The sequence below is a fragment of the Tursiops truncatus genome, chromosome 4, assembly GCF_011762595.2.
Source record: "Tursiops truncatus isolate mTurTru1 chromosome 4, mTurTru1.mat.Y, whole genome shotgun sequence".
In the NCBI taxonomy this organism is placed as follows: Eukaryota; Metazoa; Chordata; class Mammalia; order Artiodactyla; family Delphinidae; genus Tursiops; species Tursiops truncatus.
Window position 1 is genome coordinate 128,435,389 of NC_047037.1, and position 18,510 is coordinate 128,453,898.

General features: G+C 41.8%; 2 protein-coding genes across 14 annotated transcripts in view; one reads left to right on the plus strand and one right to left on the minus strand.

The window, feature by feature from the left end:
- Nucleotides 1–980: 980 nt before the first annotated feature.
- RWDD2B (RWD domain containing 2B) lies at nt 981–12,197 on the minus strand. Of its 7 annotated transcripts, none has more exons than XM_019922472.3 (7): nt 12,058–12,195; nt 7,592–7,766; nt 4,089–4,170; nt 2,637–2,863; nt 2,455–2,522; nt 1,967–2,329; nt 981–1,395 (listed from the first exon to the last, which is right to left on the minus strand). In XM_019922472.3, the coding sequence occupies exons 4-7, from the start codon at nt 2,841–2,843 to the stop codon at nt 1,149–1,151; spliced, it is 885 nt and encodes a 294-aa protein (XP_019778031.2). In that variant the 5' UTR covers nt 2,844–2,863; nt 4,089–4,170; nt 7,592–7,766; nt 12,058–12,195; the 3' UTR covers nt 981–1,148. The 7 variants fall into 7 exon arrangements, with proteins under 7 accessions (XP_019778031.2, XP_019778030.2, XP_073660523.1 ...); XM_019922471.3 differs by having other exon boundaries at nt 4,089–4,173; XM_073804422.1 differs by having other exon boundaries at nt 4,089–5,530.
- Nucleotides 12,198–12,341: 144 nt separating this feature from the next.
- The window catches only part of USP16 (ubiquitin specific peptidase 16), a 30,194-nt gene continuing 24,025 nt past the window's right edge, over nt 12,342–18,510 (plus strand). For 4 of the 7 annotated variants that reach the window (XM_019922455.3, XM_019922462.3, XM_073804419.1 and 1 more), the window contains exon 1: nt 15,514–15,623. Coding sequence is in view for 1 of the 7 variants with exons in the window: in XM_019922458.3 (XP_019778017.1) it covers nt 15,605–15,623 (19 nt within the window). In the remaining 6 variants the exon portion in view is untranslated. Of the gene's footprint in view, nt 12,487–15,508; nt 15,624–18,510 lie in introns of those variants that run through there. The other 3 variants (XM_019922458.3, XM_019922456.3, XM_019922461.3) reach the window with 3 other exon arrangements.

Here is an 18,510-nt window from a genome sequence, read left to right on the forward strand (position 1 = left end):
CCAATTTTCCAAAAACGAATGCTTTAAATTACCAGTTTGATGAATAGTTGAGGCCTATTAAAAAGTCTGAGCTCTGCTCGTGCTTCAAAGCCTTCTGTGAGGTGAGCCAAGGAGCAGAGGCAGAGCATGAGTATACAAAAATAGAGATGAACTGAAAACTCCGTTTAAGAAAAATTTCACTAATCTTTGTATCAAGTGCCTGGGGCAGATGCAAAACTAATGCTTTGAAAAAAATCTATTTGGCAAACTCGCTTTTAACTGCTAGTAACAGACACAGAAATATAAATAAACTGGTTTTATTTCATAATAAGCTGTCTAGAGATAGGCAGCGGCTAGTGTCCGATCAGTAGTTTAACAGCTTGAGGACTGGCATCTCTGTGGCTCTTTTGGCCCTTCCTTCCCTCGTGGTTGAAAGGACTACTGCAGCTCCAGCCATCACTCTGGTATTTCGGACAGAAGGAGAGGGAAGAGGTGCCCTAGCTGCAACTATCATTTTAATCAGGGAAGCAAAAGTTTTCCCAAAGGTTCTCTGGCCGCCCCACCAGCTGCAAGAGAGCCTGGAGAGAGTGAGCATTAAGCTTTCCCAGGTTCTTAGTGGAGGCAGATAAAGGGGAAGGGGATTGGGAATAAGTGGCAAGTTAACACCAACTCTATCGTCCTCAAATATAATTAACTTCTCTTTCAAAATAGGTAGTTTATATGTCAAGACATGTCTATAAACAATTTTAAGATTATAATTTAAAACTCAGTTCTGGGCTTCCCTGGTGGTGCAGTGGTTGAGAGTCCGCCTGCCAATGCAGGGGACACGGGTTCGTGCCCTGGTCCAGGAAGATCCCACATGCCGTGGAGCGGCTGGGCCCGTGAGCCATGGCCGCTGAGCCTGCGCGTCCGGAGCCTGTGCTCCGCAACAGGAGAGGCCACAACAGTGAGAAGCCCGCGTACCGCAAAACAAACAAACAAACAAAAAAAACCAAACTCAGTTCCGCATTCAATCATGAATATTTTTAACAGATGCATTTCAGCTATACTACTTTTCCTCTTTTTCTCCCCCTTAACATTTTAGAATGGGACTAAAGGGAAATTACTTAATCTTTCAAGAAAGAGTTGGGGAGAAAGTCAAAAGACCAACAGTAGCAAAACACTTTCAACTACTCTTCTGCTCCTTGTCCTTCCACACCAAAGAGCATCTGGAAAACATCCCCACATCCTTTGGCATTTAAAAACTGATACAGTTGACCAAAGTCCATGTGGTTTCCTCTGGCTCCATTAACACTGAATACTTTTTCTTCAAAAACTGAAAATTTTCTTTGTCTTTCCATTTCCTCATTTGTACCATCAAAAGCAATGTCTTCTCGATGGCGAATTAAAATTCTCTTCCAGTTTAATTTTCTGAGTCTGAAAGAAATTTTCAGAGTAGAAATTTTGAAAATGTGTTGTGTATTCTAAGGCACTGAAAATAGAAGTTATGAAACACATTTCTCAGTGCCTTTTCCTAGAAGTAAAGAAATCTACTTTTATCTCACATGGATTTTATTTTAATCAAATATGATTCTGGTTATAATCCCACCCCCAAACTCACTTATTGCCATTATCACTGCCTTGTATTAGCATTTTAGAAATGTGGAAATTGCTGAATCTCGACCTCCCAAAGGGACTTCTCAGAAATGAGAAGATTAGAAACCCCCTTGTTTCACAGGGTTCACAATTTACAGCATCACTAAGATGAGGGGAGAATCAGATCCATAGACATGGAGAGAACAGTAGACACCATCTTGGGCAGGGGCTCGACTTAACATCTATCTACAGAGCATCTTCTTTGCGCCCTGTATCAGGTGAAGGGAGTGATGCTGATCATATGTGAGTGCTGTTTTAGACTGAGTCCCCATACATACTGATTTCCACATCTCTAGTATCGTGCTTAGTACTAAAATTATTGACAAGGCATACAAAAGTTGTGAAAGCCAACCTTGACCAGAATTCTTCACAGGCACTTTGTGGGCCTTCCACACAAACAATACCAGGTTTCCCAGGCATGCTAAACCCAGATAGGGAAAGCTCCTTTGCCCACTCTAGAATGTTCTTTCTTTTGCATTTGTTGTAGATGTGATGGCTGTAGATCCAGAGTCTTGTGAGAATGAGGTCAACTGGCTGGACTGTACTTCCTGGAACAGGGGAAGGTGTGTTGTCTTTGCTGACATAGTCAGAAGCGTGTTCTCTAACCCACTCTGTGGCATTCAATATACAGACATCTCCAAGACAATTCTTTTGTAGGTATGTGGTCAGATCTGTATTCAGCTGTGCCTGCTGGGATCTACTTAATAATACTGATCTGATGGAAAAGATATGGGATTAAAAAATTAAATCAATTTTCTTGGAACAGAAAACAAACTTGAGAATTGCTTTTATTCTCAGATTAGTTTTGACCTCTAGAATTGGCCAGTTTCTGTAACATACCTGACAGTAATTTCAGGCAGAACTGCAGGGTATTTAAAGGGAAGAACACAGGCCAGAGAAAACATCACCTGATAAAGAACAAAAAAAGAGAGAGAAAAAAAAATGCCATAAGGGCTGTTTTAAGTTGAGACATGTTTCAAAAGTAAACATGAAACATGCTTCCAAAAGTAAAACTGAATTACCACTGCTTCCTCAGATATGTCCAGGTTCATAGTGATAGTAAAGTAAACTTTTGAAGATCGTCCTTCCATTGTCCTCTTTTCAATACAATCTTTTAGTTCTGCTAAAGCCAGCTGGTCATTCACTATGAGCTCATTCACACCGGGGAACATACTGGCTAGCAGGTCTAACTCAGAGAGCTGGGCCTCTGCCTGTTCAATCTCAATCATTTTTGGATATCTGTAGGGTTCTAGGAAGATAGGATAATAGAGACATTTACAAGTATTATACAATCTTGGGAGAACTCAATATGGGTACTTACTGAATATGGAAACTTATTGAAAATTTGATTTCTTCATAAAATATGAAAGTTAATCAGAATACCTTCTGGCTATTCTACTTTCAGATGTAATATGCTAAGGACCCAAAGAACAGGACAATCCAATGTGAGCCATAAAACTCTAATAATAAGCAGGCACCAAATTCCTCTGTTTCTAGATAGTTGATGTGGCATCTTGAGCTGCCACAATGAGCAATTACATTGAAGTAAACTAATTATGTAGTCAAACACCATATCAATGATATAACAAGGACAGAGGCTCTGACTGGTTACCTTGGAAAATTAGAATGAAAAGAATAAGGAAGAGAGTTAGTTATGTGGACGGTTAATTTTTCCTTCTTAATATTAGTTAGTTTTTTAAAAAGTAGAAGAATGTGAAAAAGGGAGAATAAAGGCTAATTATCCCACAGCTCAAGTAACCCATGTTAACATTAAAAAAAAAGTACAAGATTATAAAATTTAAATGGCAGAGAAAGGTTATAAAATGAAGATACAGTTTGCTGCTGGTGACTGCTTCCCCTATCTGTCCAAGTCCCCGATCCAAGGCAGAGTTTTAGGTGTTTCAGAAACAGAAAACATTTTAGGCATTATACATATATGGAAAACACATGTTGGTATGTGTAAATAAATATATAATTAAAATGTATCTACGGGGATCATATATGCACATCTTTTTTCCTTACTTCCTATCCCTCTTCCCCCCAAATATATTTTGCAGATCTATTCACTGTCAGCACATATTGTTTTATCTCATTCTTTCTAGTGGTTGACTGTCATACTGAATCATGTAGATATGTCATAATTTATTGCGTTTGTTATCTACTGATGGGCACTTGGGTTGCTTCCAGATTTTTTCTATTATGAATACTTCTATAATGGTAGTTTATATATATTGCATGTTGAACTGTGAATACTATATATTCAAGAATCAGTTTGTACAGGTGGCTGGTTGATACAGCATTTAAAAATTTTGGTAGATATTGCCAAGTTGCCTTCCAGAAAGTTGCTACATGGAAGTTTAAAATTTTTACACAGTCCCCTCCTTTAAAAAAATTCTTAATACATAGTCTTTTTATGGTGTTTTGTGTCTGTGTGTGCCATTCATGAGTTTTTATTTTTAAGGATGCAAACTCACCAGCCTTTTCTTTTACAGATTCTGGACTTTGAATCTTTGTTAGAAAAGTCTTCCCCACTCCAAGGTTATAAAGGTTACCAATCTGCTAATTAAAATATGATTTAAAAAAATTTTTTAGAATTTGATAAATTGATTTTAATTTCATTTGCAAGAAAAATTGTGGGGCTTTCTAATAAAACACGAAGGCTGAGCACAGGTATTTATTTCTCTTTCTCTATTTTTCCCCCATTTAAACTAGAGTAAAGGAACAGATTCTTAAAGACAAAGGGAGAGGAAATAATAGATAAAAGCTGTCAACAAAATTCTGGAAGATGGAAAGGGGTGAATGAATTATAACTGACAGATTTCAGCTTTCTTCCCTCTGTTAACTTGGTCAGGTGGGGAAGGGAGCTGCAGAACTTCAGAAAGGCTCAGTACTGTCAACACCAGCTACCTTGGAAAGCAGCAGTGTGTATGCAGTAGAAAACATGAATTTGTTGAAAGTCTAGGGTCTAGACTTTAATTAGACTCAGTTCAGCATCTCTTAATATTGGCACTATTGACATTTTGGATGAGATAACTCTGTGTGTATGTGTGTGGCAATCTCTATCTTTTAATTATAGTATTTAGACATTTACATTTAATGCAATATTAATATGTTATGTCTTAAGTCAACCATTTTGTTTTCTATTTCTTTGGGGGTTTTTTCCTGCCTTTTTGAAAATATTTTGCAATTCCATTTTGGTTAATCTATAATGTTTTTGCATGTATTTCTTTTTATAGCTTTTTTAGTGGTTACTCTAAATTATATATATATAATATTATATATATATAATTACACACATATGTATATACAAACTATAACAGTCTACTGGTATCATATTTTACCAGTGTCAGTAACATACAGAAAACTCATGTCACTTTTACTTTTACCTTCCTCCGTTAATAATATAGTGATCTTAGGGAGGGAGGGAGACGCAAGAGGGAGATATGGGAACATATGTATATGTATGACTGATTCACTTTGTTATAAAGCAGAAACTAACACACCATTGTAAAGCAATTATACCCCAATAAAGATGTTAAAAAAATAATAATATAGTGATCTTAAATTTTTCTTCTACATATATTTAGAACAACAGTGTAATAATTTTTGATTCAGCCATCAAATATGATGTAGAAAACTCAAGGAAAATCCATTTTATTCATTTATATTTTTGCTCAGTCATGATATTTCCTCCATAATTCCTTTATTGTTTCTTTTCTGTTTAGAAAACTTACTTTAGCCATTCTTTTAGGGTAAGTCTTACAAATTCTCTTAGTTTTCCTTTATCATAGAATGTCTTGATTTCTCCTTCATTCCTGAAGCATATTTTCACTGGATATAAGTATTCTGGGATGATAGTTCTTTACTTTCAGCATTTGAACAGTATTATGCCTCTTCCTTCTGGTCTCCATAGTTTCTGATGAAAAATGCTCTGTTATTTGAATTGTTTACCCTTATAGCTAAGGTTCATTTTGCTCTTGCTGCTTTCAAGATATCTTTCTTTTAGTTTTCGGAACTTTGACTATGATGTGTCTTAATGTGGATTTCTTTGGGTTCATCTTGCTTGACATTAATCTGGTCTCTTGAATCTGTTTATACCTTTTGACAAATTTGGGGAATTTTCAGCCATTATTTCTTCAAGTACATTTTCAGTTCTGTCCTCTTTCTCCTCTCCTTCTCGGATGACATGAATGTCAGATCTTTTGTTATAGTCTCACATGTCCCTAAAACTCTATTTATTTTTGGTCTATTTTCTCTCTGTTATTCAGATTGGGTAATTTTTGTTGTAACTTCCAGTTTGCTGATTCTTTCCTTTGCTCCTTTCCTTCTGGTGTTGATTCTATCTACTGTGTTTTTAATTTTGGTTGTTATATTTTTCATTTCTAACATTTCTTTTTAGTTCTTCTTTCTGTCTTCTGTTTCTCTACTGAGACTCTATTTTTTTCATTTGCTTCAAGTGTGTTTGTAATTGCCTGTTGAAAATTTTTATGATAGGGGTTTTAAAATCTTTGTCAGATAATTCTCCCATCTCTGTCATTCTAGTATTGGCATCTATTGATTTTCTTTTTTCATTTAGTTTGAGATTGCCATTGTCCTTGGTATGATGAGCGATTTTGATTGAAACTTGGACATATGGGGTATTAAGAGACTCTGGATATTATTTAAATCTTCCAATTTAGCATGCTTTATCTGATACTGCTTCAGGAGGGGAAGAGGTGGGTGCTGCTTCATTACTACCAAGTGTGATAGAAATCCAGGTTCCCTACTCAGCTTTTATTGACATCTAAGGTAAGCAGGGAGTGGAGAGACTTCTTCATTACTGCTGGGTGAGGATGGGAGTTCTAGTGCCACTGTAGACCTCTAAGGATACCTCCCTGGTTGGGAGTGATAGGAGTGCCTCATTATTGCTCCCCAGGTGGCCTCCACTAACACCAGGGTTAGGGGTGGCTTTGTTAATGGTAGGTGGTGTTGAGAGCTCTGACTTTCCACTAGACCTCTCTGACAACACCCCAGAAGGGGATAAAAGAGGGTCCCTTGTTATTGCTGCATCACGCAGACATACAAACTCTTCATGTGGTCTGACATGGACCTGACATGGGGCTGACACTGACACTGTAGTGCAGTCCTTGTTACTGCCTAGCAGGGAGGAAAGTCCTGGGTCCCAACTCAGACATTTTTGGCACCTTTCTGACAAGGGGTGGGCATTAGGTGCTTATTACAGCTCAGTGAAGATGGAATCTAGGCTCCCTTTGCTGGTGTTAGTAGGGGAGAGGCCACAGTGTTTTTGTGGGATTTGCCTGGTATACAGTATTTATTATTTAAATGTTTTCTGTCTTGCTAGACTGTACTTTTCTTGATACCTTATTAGATACAGCAGGTTTTTGTTAGGGCTTAAATTTTTCTTTTTTTTTTTCTGGTTGGTACCCTTGGATTTCTGGATACCAATCTAAAGATGACAGAGAGACACAAAGTGAGCAAATGCTGTTGGAAAAATGGCACCAATAGATGTGCTCAACGGTTGCCACAAACCTTCAATTTGTAAAAATCACAGTATCTGCAAAGTGCAATAAAATGAGGTATGCCTGTATATTCAAACAGTAGAATATTATGAGATAATATTAAAAATGGATATTAACACTGATGTTCATTTTATATGGTTACCTAAAATAGTAGATTGTAGAGCAATATAAATAATCTTAATCAATAAATAATGATATTACTATTCATTCTTATACCATCACACATACTTGAAAAAAAATCACAAAGAGAATTCACCAAACTATTAACAGTTGGCTAAATGTGGGTAGAGGGAAGAAGAGAAGGATTTTCACTTTTTAATTTGTGTGCTTCTATATTGTTTGACGTTTTATGATTATCATGTAGTACTTCTAAACTCACCAGAAAAAAAATAAGGGTTACTCTTCCGAATGGAAAAGAAGAGCTCAATCCCACTGTTGCACAGGAAAACATGGCTTACCTTCTCAATGAGAATTTACTCCGTGAAATCAAACACCATTATTTCAGCTACTGGTGTCTTCATGGAATTCCTTTTAATCTTTGGTAAAGGTTTATCAAGCAGCTACTATATGTAGAGCTTCATCCTTCACTCCTTCTTGGAACTTTCTATTTAGTTCAAAGATCAGGACTTATATCTAATAAAATATAGAACAATGAAGGTAAAAAGGCCAAGTGCTTAATGACCAGTATAGGTATTATCACGAGGATTAAGATAAGAGCATAATCAATGAAATAGGTCATCAGGAAAGATTTGAGGAAGGCAGCAAGATATGGGTTGAGCCTTGAAGGAAGGGTAAGACTTAGACAAGGGAGGAGGAGGCATAGTGGGGAGAGAGAACAGGTGTGCAAGGCAGGAAAGCACGAGAAAAACAGCATAGGCCGGAACCTGTCCCTTCTTCACAAGCTCAACTACCAAGGTCTAATTCAGGGACACATCGTTTGGAATATTTCTTCTTGGGCTGATTACTTTCTGATTATCCTCTAAATCCATTCTTGGCCCTTCTTTTCCCTGCCCTGGACTCTGGACAGCTGACCTCTATAGCCTATAGCACCCAAGTCTTCTGCCTTCCTTGTGGTTGGGTTCAGCCAATGCTCCGGCAGGAAGTGGGAGGATGGGAGGAGAAAGAGGCTAGGGTATTTCCTCACTACTCCTTCCTTGCTTTGGTGGTATTCTGACAATGGCTGTGACCCTCTATGACCAAGCTTCTGCAGGCAGCCCTTCTTCTTTAGCTCCAGCAGAACTTTCAGCCAAGGGATAGTCATGGTTCCTTTAAACGTGGCCACACCTCTGTAAATAGCCCCTTTATGAAACAGCCTATTCAGTTTCAAAGTTGAGTGTGCATCTATTTCCTTCCAGAACCATGACTCCTCTTACCTGGCCTCCGCCTCTAATCTCTCCATCAACCATCAATTCACACTCCACATTGTCATTATACTGATTGTATGCAGTGTCTGATAGAAGTATACTGAAACAAGCAAGAGGGCGCCAACTATCTATTAGGGAAAAGGTCACATAATCGGTGATTGGGCAACAGTGTTGTGGTCTGGGAGAATGGGGTGGAGGTGTGTTAGGTTCCCGGCGGATGGGGGGAAAGGCATACTGGCTAACAACCCTGACAGCTACCCAATAGAGTTGAGACAGGCTGGGACCTGGGACCTTTTGCTGCAGTGCCTGCAGGCGGACAAATGTCTCCTCGAGCAAAAAAATACAAAGAAACTATAAGGGACTAAAAATTTGACTACATGCAGGCGCAACTGGGGCAAATTATGAACAACATACAAAAAGACCAAAAAGCCACACAGCACCACCAAGGGGATAGGCAGACCACCCCGACCCCTGGACCCACCCCTATCCTCACCCCATATAAGGAAACAGCTCCCCCTGCCCCCGGAGTGAGCAAGGGAACTTGTTACTTGTTTTCACTCCCTCCTGCTGCAGCAGGGGTTCCAATAAAGCCCTGCCTGAATTTCTTGTCTGGCCTCTTATCAATTTCTATTGATTAAGGAAGCCAAGAACCCTGGTCAGTAACAGAGTGAATTTATCCCAGTTCACCATCTGGCTGTTAGTTTCAAAGACACAGTATCACAAAATGCCAGCGTATTGAGAGCGGATCCACTTCCCAAAGGGTGTCTTGCATGATCCATTATAAGCCCTCTAAGAACACGTCTATTTATTCAAGTCTTCTTTATTTCATCCAATATAGTTGGGTCATTTCTTTAACATCAGAAAATGGTATTTGGCCAACAATTTAGCTAGTTCACTCTATGGTACTTTTAAAGAGCAAAAAAAGTTCTTCCACTTAAAAAGAAATGCAAACTACTCAGAGGTGTCAGGTCAGTAGCTGCAGTGGGTCCTGTCAAAAACACCAAAGATTATGGGAATGATTAATGTGGTGGGGTGTTGACTTCATTAGGATTAACTGGACACGAATCAGGAAAATATGAAAATAATGCCTTGTATACTATAGGCAGTCTCCACAGATCAGAGTATAAACCAATGCCAACACCACCTAATCATTCCCAATCCCAGTGGTTTTCAACTCATGTCCTTAAAATGCCTTACCAGGGTGTCAATGCCATGCTGGGGAAAAAAAATACATAAAGCATTGTGTTCTTAAATAAGTTCTTGAAATGCTAAATGACACAAAGCTCAATAGGTTTCTCTAGGGTGACCATGGGTCATCTTCTTGTCCTGACTGGTTTAGTATTTATCCTAGACAAAAGTGACCCCATTTGTACAATAAACTCTTTTTTTTTTTTGGCCACACCTCGCTGCATGTGGAACTTCCCCAGCCAGGGACTGAATCCGTGCCTCCTGCATTGGAAGCATGGAGTGTTAACCACTGGATCACCAGAGAAGTCTAGGACAATAAATTATATGGCACACTTTTTGTGTGTGATTTCTCAGAGTCTTTATTGTTAGATGCCAATATGCACCATGAATTTCTAACAAGAGGGTTTAGTATGCATAGTATCCCAACCTATCTGACCCCCAAACATTTTTTCCAGACCTAATGATATTTGCTCTTCTCTACACAGTTAGAACTGCACATGCCTCCCTCCATTAAATATAATGTTTGCTTTACTCACTAGAGACTTTGTATATATATATTTTTGTGTGTGTGTGTGTGTGTGTGTGTGTGTGTGGTACACGGGCCTCTCACTGTTGTGGCCTCTCCCGTTGCGGAGCACAGGCTCCAGACGCGCAGGCTCAGTGGCCATGGCTCACGGGCCCAGTTGCTCCGCGGCATGTGGGATCCTCCCAGACCAGGGTTCGAACCCGTGTCCCCTGCATTAGCAGGCAGATTCTCAACCACTGCGCCATCAGGGAAGCCCAACAAATGTTTCCTGAGCACCTATTGTGTGTCAAGCACTAAGACTATAACAATGGATAAACGTAACAAAAAAAACTCCGCTCTCAGAGATTTAATCTAGTGGGAGAAGACCATGACAACAAAACCCACACATATATGTATGTCCAGTGAATAACGGTTATGAAGAAGATAAAGAAGATAAGGCTCAAGTTGCAGGGTGGGTGGTTGAATTTTACACGGGGTGGTCAGGGACAGCCTCTCTGCTAAGGTGACTGCAGGGAAGAGACCTGAAGGCACTGAAGAAGAAAGCCATGTGTTTAACTGGGCAAAAAGTTTTCCAGGCAAAAGGAACAGCAAGTCCAAAGTCCATGAAAGAGGATGGTGCTACACCAGGCGGCTGGGGCCGAATGAGCCAGGGGCAGGGTTTTATAAGGACACAAGGTTAGAAAGGAAATATGGGGCAGTTCATGTTGGAACTCATAGGGATGGCTAGGATTTGGGATTTTATCCTGACTGATATGGAAGGCCACTGGAGGGGTCTGACTTACTTATGAAGAGGCCCGCACTCACTGCTGGGAAGAGGGTAGGGGAACAACGATGGAAGCAGGGTGACCAGGTAGGCACTACAATGATAGGAGGAGAGGGGATAGTGGCTTGGATTAAGGTATGGCGATGGAGGTGGTAAGCAACTGTTCATGTTCTGGACATAGATTTCGTATAGAACCAATAGGATTATTGATGAATTATATGTGATATGTAAGAATAACTCGAAGGCTTTAAGAAACTGGAAGAATGGATCTGCCATTTACTTAGATGGGGAAGATGATGGAAATCTGAAGTTTGGTTTTAGACATACTAGGTAATGAAGTGCCGATCAGGACACCTATAAGCAGAGATGTCCAGCAGGCAGTTAGATGTACAATTATGAGATCCGGCTGAAGATATAATTTGGGGAGTAATCGACATTTATTTAAAGGCACGTTTGTTTACTCAGTCAGGGAGTGAATGAATTTGGGAGGAGGCCTCATTGAGTTTAGAGGTCTGGAAGATGAAATGGAACCAGTAAAGTTTGGGACTAATAGACCTACGGGTGGACAACTACGCGAGTGATGTCACAATAAGTGATTTGTCAAATTATTTTCGTAGATGAGATTTCAGTCCCAGAAACACCCTTATGAGAAGTTTCTGACTCGAGATTTTAATGAATGTTGTAAGAACGCAGAATGAACCTTGAGTTTCCTGAGCGGAATCCTTTTCACCCCCCCACCAAGTTTTTTTTTTTTTTTTTTAAGGGAGGAGCGCGTCTCGCTGCCCGAGTCCTAACCGTCTCAGAAAGTTGCCAGGGCCACTACCGAAGCCAGATACGCAGGCACCCTCGCCCCTAACGACTGACCAGGCCGGAGGCGGGGGTGAGGGGAAGGGCGAGGGTAGCGGGGTGGTGCGGGGAGGGTGGGCGGGGCCATGAAACCCCGAAGCTAGCTCTAACCAATGAGCGGTGAGAAGGTCGTGGGAAGGGGGTGCCACCAGGTAGCCAACTTCCCGGGACGTGGAAGGGGCCGCTGCGGCGAGGGACCCCTCCAATCCCGCTGAGCACCAGTGGACAGGGACTCACCTCGAGCCATGGACCCCCTCGGTGCTGTAACCCCGAGTGTCCTGGCTGTACGGACAGCTCAATTCGCATGCGGAGGGAGCCTCAAAATTCTAGGGCTAGGCAACCGGAAGTCTACGAACCGCTCTGGCCCGGCAGCCTGGGAGAGCGAGACCGACGCCTCCGGGGCTGGCGCATGCGCACTTGTAGGCCCGCTCTTCCCGGAAGCCCGAGCAGAGACCAGTGGGATTCCTGGGCCCAGCCTACTACTTCTCGGTTGCGGAGTTTTTGTTCTCCCGGATTGGCGTTTCCCAGCTGCTGCCACTGTCAGTGAGAAGCATAGCCGGCAAGTTTCCTGAGTCAGGAAATGGTCCTTTAAAATAACGCTCTTCAAATTTGAACTTGCAGCGGAATCTTTCGGGGATCTTGGTATATAATGCAGCTCGGGATTCGGTAGGTAGTGGTGGGGTCCCACTTTCTGCATTCCTAAGGTCTTCCCGAGCAGTAACGATCCTCTTGGTCCCTGAAGGACGCTGAGTAGCAAGGCAATAGGAACAGTTGAGCGTGGATGCTGGCCTTGGCGACCTTAGGAAGGACCCTGTGCATGCACAGAAACTTGTCCCGGCTAATAAAAGGACAGTTTGAACGCGACTCCAACACGAGAGTAATTAAAAATGTTTTTCTTCACGAACTAAATATACACAATGCACTTTTTCCTTTATGTTACATATTCATTGTAGAAATCTCATAAATGAGGTTTGTAAACTGATATCCATTGATGTCAGGTACTACTGAAACTGCTAGGTGGCGTTTTCTTTTTTTTTTGGGGGGGGGCGCTCCCAGGAGCTCTGCTCCTTTATGTCTCAGGGCAGAAAGAATTCAGCCAGAGGCAAAGTGATGGATAAGAAGTGACTTATTAGAATAGGATGCTTGTGAGGCTTACAGGCGGGCAGGCGAGCGTTGTGCTGCCCCGAGTACTTCGTGGGTTACATTTTTATAATCAAAGGAAAAGTGGGGAGGGGAAAAAGACCACCTTCTTCCTCATTCTTGAGTAGATGTCATGTTTCCATCATCAGCTCCTCCTCCAGGTTGGGCAGGGGAGTTTTTCTTGTCCCTACATGGTCAAGCCGGGACTGTTATGGCACTATGGAAAATTATTTTAGGTCTCAGTACAATGAGGGTCTTTCACTTTGAAGTGTCACCTTTCCATAAATTATTGTTTTTTATGTGTGCAGAGAGCATGTCCTAGGAGTCATTAACTTACTGAGCTCACTGGGCAGGATGTGAGTCTCATGCTACCATTGTTTTATTGTTTTGAGGCATGCCTCATACTTCTGTTGTATGGTTTTGTGGTTAGGCAAACCTGCATTCTTGAGTGATCATTAACTTACTGTGGTCTCCCAAAGCCCCCTAAAGTTCCCTCTTTATCTGCAATCCCCTAATGGGATTTCTGAGCTATTTGATTATCCTACTCTATCCCTATCAGTTTTTTCTTTTGAAGTAAAAATGAAATGAACATCTTAAATGTATATTTGCTGAGTTTTGACAAACGCAAACACCTTTGTAACTCAAATCCTATTGAGATATAGAACATTACCAGCACCCCAGAAAGTTCCTAAATGCTCCTTCCCAGTCAGTCCCCACCCAACCCAAGAGGCAACCACTACTCTGATTTTTTCTCCCACCACAATTAGTTTTGTCTGTTCCAAAACTTCATATGGATGGAATTATACAGTAGGTACATTCGTGTAAGGCTTCTTTCAGTATAAAGATTCATCCATGTTTTTGTGTGTATCAGTAATTTCTTTTTTTTGCTTAGTTGTATTCCACTGTGACTATACCACAGTGACTGCTGTAGTCCACTGTGACTATACCAGTTCTTCCATTCCTCTTTTGATGGAAATGTGGGCTGTTTGCAGTTTTTAAACTATTATGAATAAGGCTGCTATGAACATTCTTGTACAAGCATTTCTCATGACTATATTTCTTCAGTATTTATTAAGCACTGTGTTCCAAACACTTCCAGGTATTAGAGATACAGCTATGAACAAGACAAAGATGTCCCATTTCTCAAAGAGCTTATATCTCCTTGTTTCTGTGTATCTATGGAGGCAAGGGGATAGGCTGGGGGAGGAGGTAATGTAGGTAACTATGAAAGAAAAATACCAGATAGTGATAATTGCTGGGTAGAGAAGTAAAATAAGGTGATGTGAGTGATCGGGTAGCTATGTTTCCTAGATTGTGCAGCCAATTTCTTTGTGAGGAAGTGACTTTTAAAGTGTGAACAAAATTAGAATAAGATCAAAAGGGAACAGCATTCTAGGAAGAGGAAGCAGGTGGTACAATGGCCCTAAGCCTGTTTTAGGATAGAAAAAAAAAAAAAGCCTATGTGCTGAATGAAGAAAACTTATAGCAGTAAAGAGCAGGAGAGCCAGTTTCCCCCCAAATTTAACCACCGTTACTCTGGCCGATTGGACAGATTAGGATGCCACTTTCTTTTTATTTATTTATTTACTTATTTATTTTGGCTGTGTTGGGTCTTCTTGCTGCGCACAGGCTTTCTCTAGTTGCAACGAGCAGGGGCTACTTTTCGTTTCAGTGCTTGGGCTTCTCATTGCGGTGGCTTCTCTTGTTGTGGAGCCCGGGCTCTAGGTACGCGGGCTTCAGTAGTTGTGGTTCACAGGTTCTAGAGCGCAGGCTTAGTAGTTGTGGCTCATGGGCTTAGTTGCTCCGCGGCATGTGGGATCCTCCCAGACCAGGGATCGAACCCGTGTCCCCTGTATTGGCAGGCGGATACTTAGCCACTGCGCCACCAGGGAAGTACCTAGGATGCCACTTTAACCTAGTTTTATCAGATTACTAATAAGGATGAATATTTCTTCATATCATGCTCTTTTATTGTGAATTACCTGTTTATATCCCTTGCCTGCTTTTCTATTGCCACCTGCATCTTTTTTTCCTAGCAATTATTGTGTCTTCTGCATAAGACTATAGTCCAGGGCGATGAGGCCTATGTTTATTTCACTTTACAGAGGGCTTGGCACTTACCTATTTCTAACGAGTAAACAGTAAATATTTGTAAATTTTACCCTGTGTCGGCAAGGTTAGTTCAAGACTATTTACATATTCAACTTTAGAAGTCGACTGGACAGAATTAGGGAAAAAAGCGTGAACTTTAAATGTCCCCTCTTAGCCAGCCTTCAGATGCGATGTGTTTGAGTAAGGTATCTATCCAGGAGACTCCAAAGGGCTGACCACCACCACCTGGTACCCATACTTTAGAAGTATTTCAATAACCCCAGACTCACACGCGAGCGGGAAATACTCATTGACAGCCAAGCTTCCAGGGGCTGCCGCGTTCAGACTTCCGGTGTGAGCCCCGCGCAGGCGCTGATTAACTGTCGTCAGTGCCGCCGGACCCTGGGGCCAAAGCCACTTCCCATAATGCTGCGTAACGGAAGTTGTTGCTTTCTAGGGGTCACGCTGGCTTCCGCTCTGTCGCTCTCAATTCGTCACCCGGAGGAAGACGGAGCAGGCTGCCCAGCCCGAGGGCCCATTAAGGGATGCAGTTATGGGCGCTGTCGCCGTGGGTGAGTTCTGCTCCCACTGCCTCGCAGTCACCGCTCGCACGACTTCCTGCGCGCCGGGAGTCCGAATTTCCTGCCCGACTTCGTTCTCCTCTTGAAGGCCCTCGTCCTTAAGCACGTTCCCTGGCCTCGGCCCGGTACCGCGTTCTCATTGGCCTCGTGTCCTGTCCGTTCCAGGAGCTGACCAATGAGTTGTTGGTGCTGGCGCCCTCCTCGACCCGGTGGACCCCGAGGTTCCCCAGTGGGTGCGGAGCAGTTGGAAGGGAAAGGGAGGTGTGGCGAGCGCCGCGCGGCTAGGGGCACCTTATGGGTTGGGGCTGAGTTGGCTGCCGCGTCCGTGTGGTGGTTAGTAGGATAGGCAGCATCTGTCACCTAACCAATTCAGTGCTCCCAGGGTAGGATAAATGTACGCAAAACTTGAAAGCCGTGTTCTAGTCTTGCAAAGTTTTCCAGACGTTTGCATTTTTAATGGAACCGAGGGAAGACTGGGAGGGCGGAGAGGGAAGGGAACTGGATAATATGAGAGCCGGCAAAACCAGCTCTGATTTAAATTTTGTGTGGAGTCCTGCAAAAAGTAACGCTCATCTGAAGACTCGTCTGAAAAATTGTATAGATTTATTGATGTATTATAGCTGATGGTACTCACAGTACTCTCTTCTCACGACTCATTAGATGCCCTTTATAGTTGTCAAAAATTTATTGGAGGGGCTTCCCTGGTGGCGCAGTGGTTAAGAATCCGCCTGCCAATGCAGGGGACGTGGGTTCGAGCCCTGGTCCGGGAAGATCCCACATGCCGCGGAGCAACTAAGCCGGTGCACCACAGCTACTGAGCCCGCGCTCTAGAGCCCGCGAGCCACAGCTACTGAGCCCACGTGCCATAACTACTGAAGCCCGCGCGCCTAGAGCCCGTGCTCCGCAACAAGAGAAGCCACTGCAATGAGAAGCCCACGCACCACACGGAAAGTAGTCCCCGCTCGCCACAACTAGAGAAAGCCCGCACACAGCAATGAATACCCAACACAGCCAAAAAATAAAAATAAATAAAATAAATTAAAAATAATTTATTGGAGCTTTTCCACATCATTGAAGCAACCCCCTTACTGTCCTCTGCCTGCAGCAATTACAGTTCGTCTTTCAAGTTTTACTTTGGAGTCTGGGCTACTGCAGTCCTCAAACCAGATTTGCTAGTGCTGTCTTCATTACTGCAGATTTCTTCATTCTTTACCTTTCTCTTTTTCACTGGAACTTGTGTGCTTCATTCTTATGTACCTACCTTTGCACCTTATAATCATCCTTAATTCCTCAGGTACTATTATCTTTTTCTATTTCAATGCAAGAAGTATTTCTTGACCTACTATGTACTAACACTATGCTAAATGCTATAGGCGATTCAGAAGTAACACTGAAAACCATTTCTTGCTTCTAGAACTTTAGATTCCAGATAGGGAAATAACACATGTCCAGGTTAAAGATTTAAGAAGCAGCCCATTTATGTATCTGATTAGGATACAAGATGAATAGTGCACACTAGCTGGGGAAGTAGAGTTGAGTGGTTCATTTAGAGTAGAATGGTTGCCTAAGTCTCCATTGAAGTGGAAATCTTGGAGAAATTGGGAAGATTTGGATAGATGGAGAGAACTATCTGGAGATCAAAGGCTTAGAGGTAGGGGCAGGGTGTTTTGGAGTGAAGGATGCTGAAGAGACTGGCTTGATTCTGTGTTGGAACCAAAATATTGGCGTTTTAGTTCCATCTCTGCCACCCTGTGATCTTTCATCGTTTTGCTTGAGTTTCCTTCTTTAGCGAAATGCTCCATTTAAAGGGTTTTGTGAAAATCAAATGAGATAATACTTATGAAAAGGTTTTGAAGATCAGAAGCACTATATGATCAAACATTAGTGGTTCTTTGTTGAGAAGTAATGAGAGTAAGGATTACCACAGCGGTGGGAACAATTTATAAGGGACCATGAGTGCACAGCATAGGAGGGTGGGTTGAAAAACTGTTAAATACTTTGAATCAACAGGGTGATATGATGGGGCTTCCCTGGTGGCAAAGTGGTTGAGAGTCCACCTGCCGATGCATGGGACACAGGGACACAGGTTCGTGCCCCGGTCTGGGAAGATCCCACATGCCGCGGAGAGGTTAGGCCCGTGAGCCATGGCCACTGAGCCTGCGCGTCCGGAGCCTGTGCTCCGCAAGGGGAGAGGCCACAACAGTGAGAGGCCCGCGTACCCCGCAAAAAAAAAAAAAAAGAGGGTGATATGAGGAAAATGGCATTATTGGAAGATATGTCTGGTACTGGCATGCAGCACAGATTAGAGGGAGTTGGATTGGAGGCAAGAACTTGGATGCTGTTTTTTTCTCCTAAAATCTGCAATTCTAGATAAGAGAAATTATGTTAAATATTATCTTGGGGTGAGAAAATTACATAAAATATACGCTCATTTTATATATACCCATATAGTTGTGTTCTTTTGTTAGTAGTTAATTTATTTTGTAAACATGAAACTTTGTTACGTTTTATATTATCTTTGAAAAGGTTAACAGTTATTTAATTTGCCACTCATTCTTCATACAAACCTTTTGGAATTACCTTTAGTTACCCTAACCCATTAAGAGCTAAAGGAGCAATACTTCTAATACTCTAAGCCAGAGCACGATGACAGCTAAGTATCAATTAATTGGCAAGTGTTTTAAAAACGTATGTCCCAGGTCCTACTTTCCATTTATGCAATCAGAATTTTAATAAGCATCCCAGGTAAAATAATTATTTTAGTCAGTTAAGTGATTTTGACACTAAGTTATTCTAATGTATGTAAAATATACTTTTCAAAACCGCTATTAGGTAGACATGTATGTACTTTCAGTATTTTTCATGTTTTCTAATTTTT

Bases quoted from the DNA above. Each gene is read 5' to 3' on its own strand.
- RWDD2B (XM_004321319.4), bottom strand. The intron at 2,523-2,636 runs GTAATTCAGTTT...GTTCTTTATCAG, and splicing joins ACATATCTGAGGAAGCAGTG to GTGATGTTTTCTCTGGCCTG. The intron at 2,330-2,454 runs GTATGTTACAGA...CTTTTCCATCAG, and splicing joins CTGCCTGAAATTACTGTCAG to ATCAGTATTATTAAGTAGAT.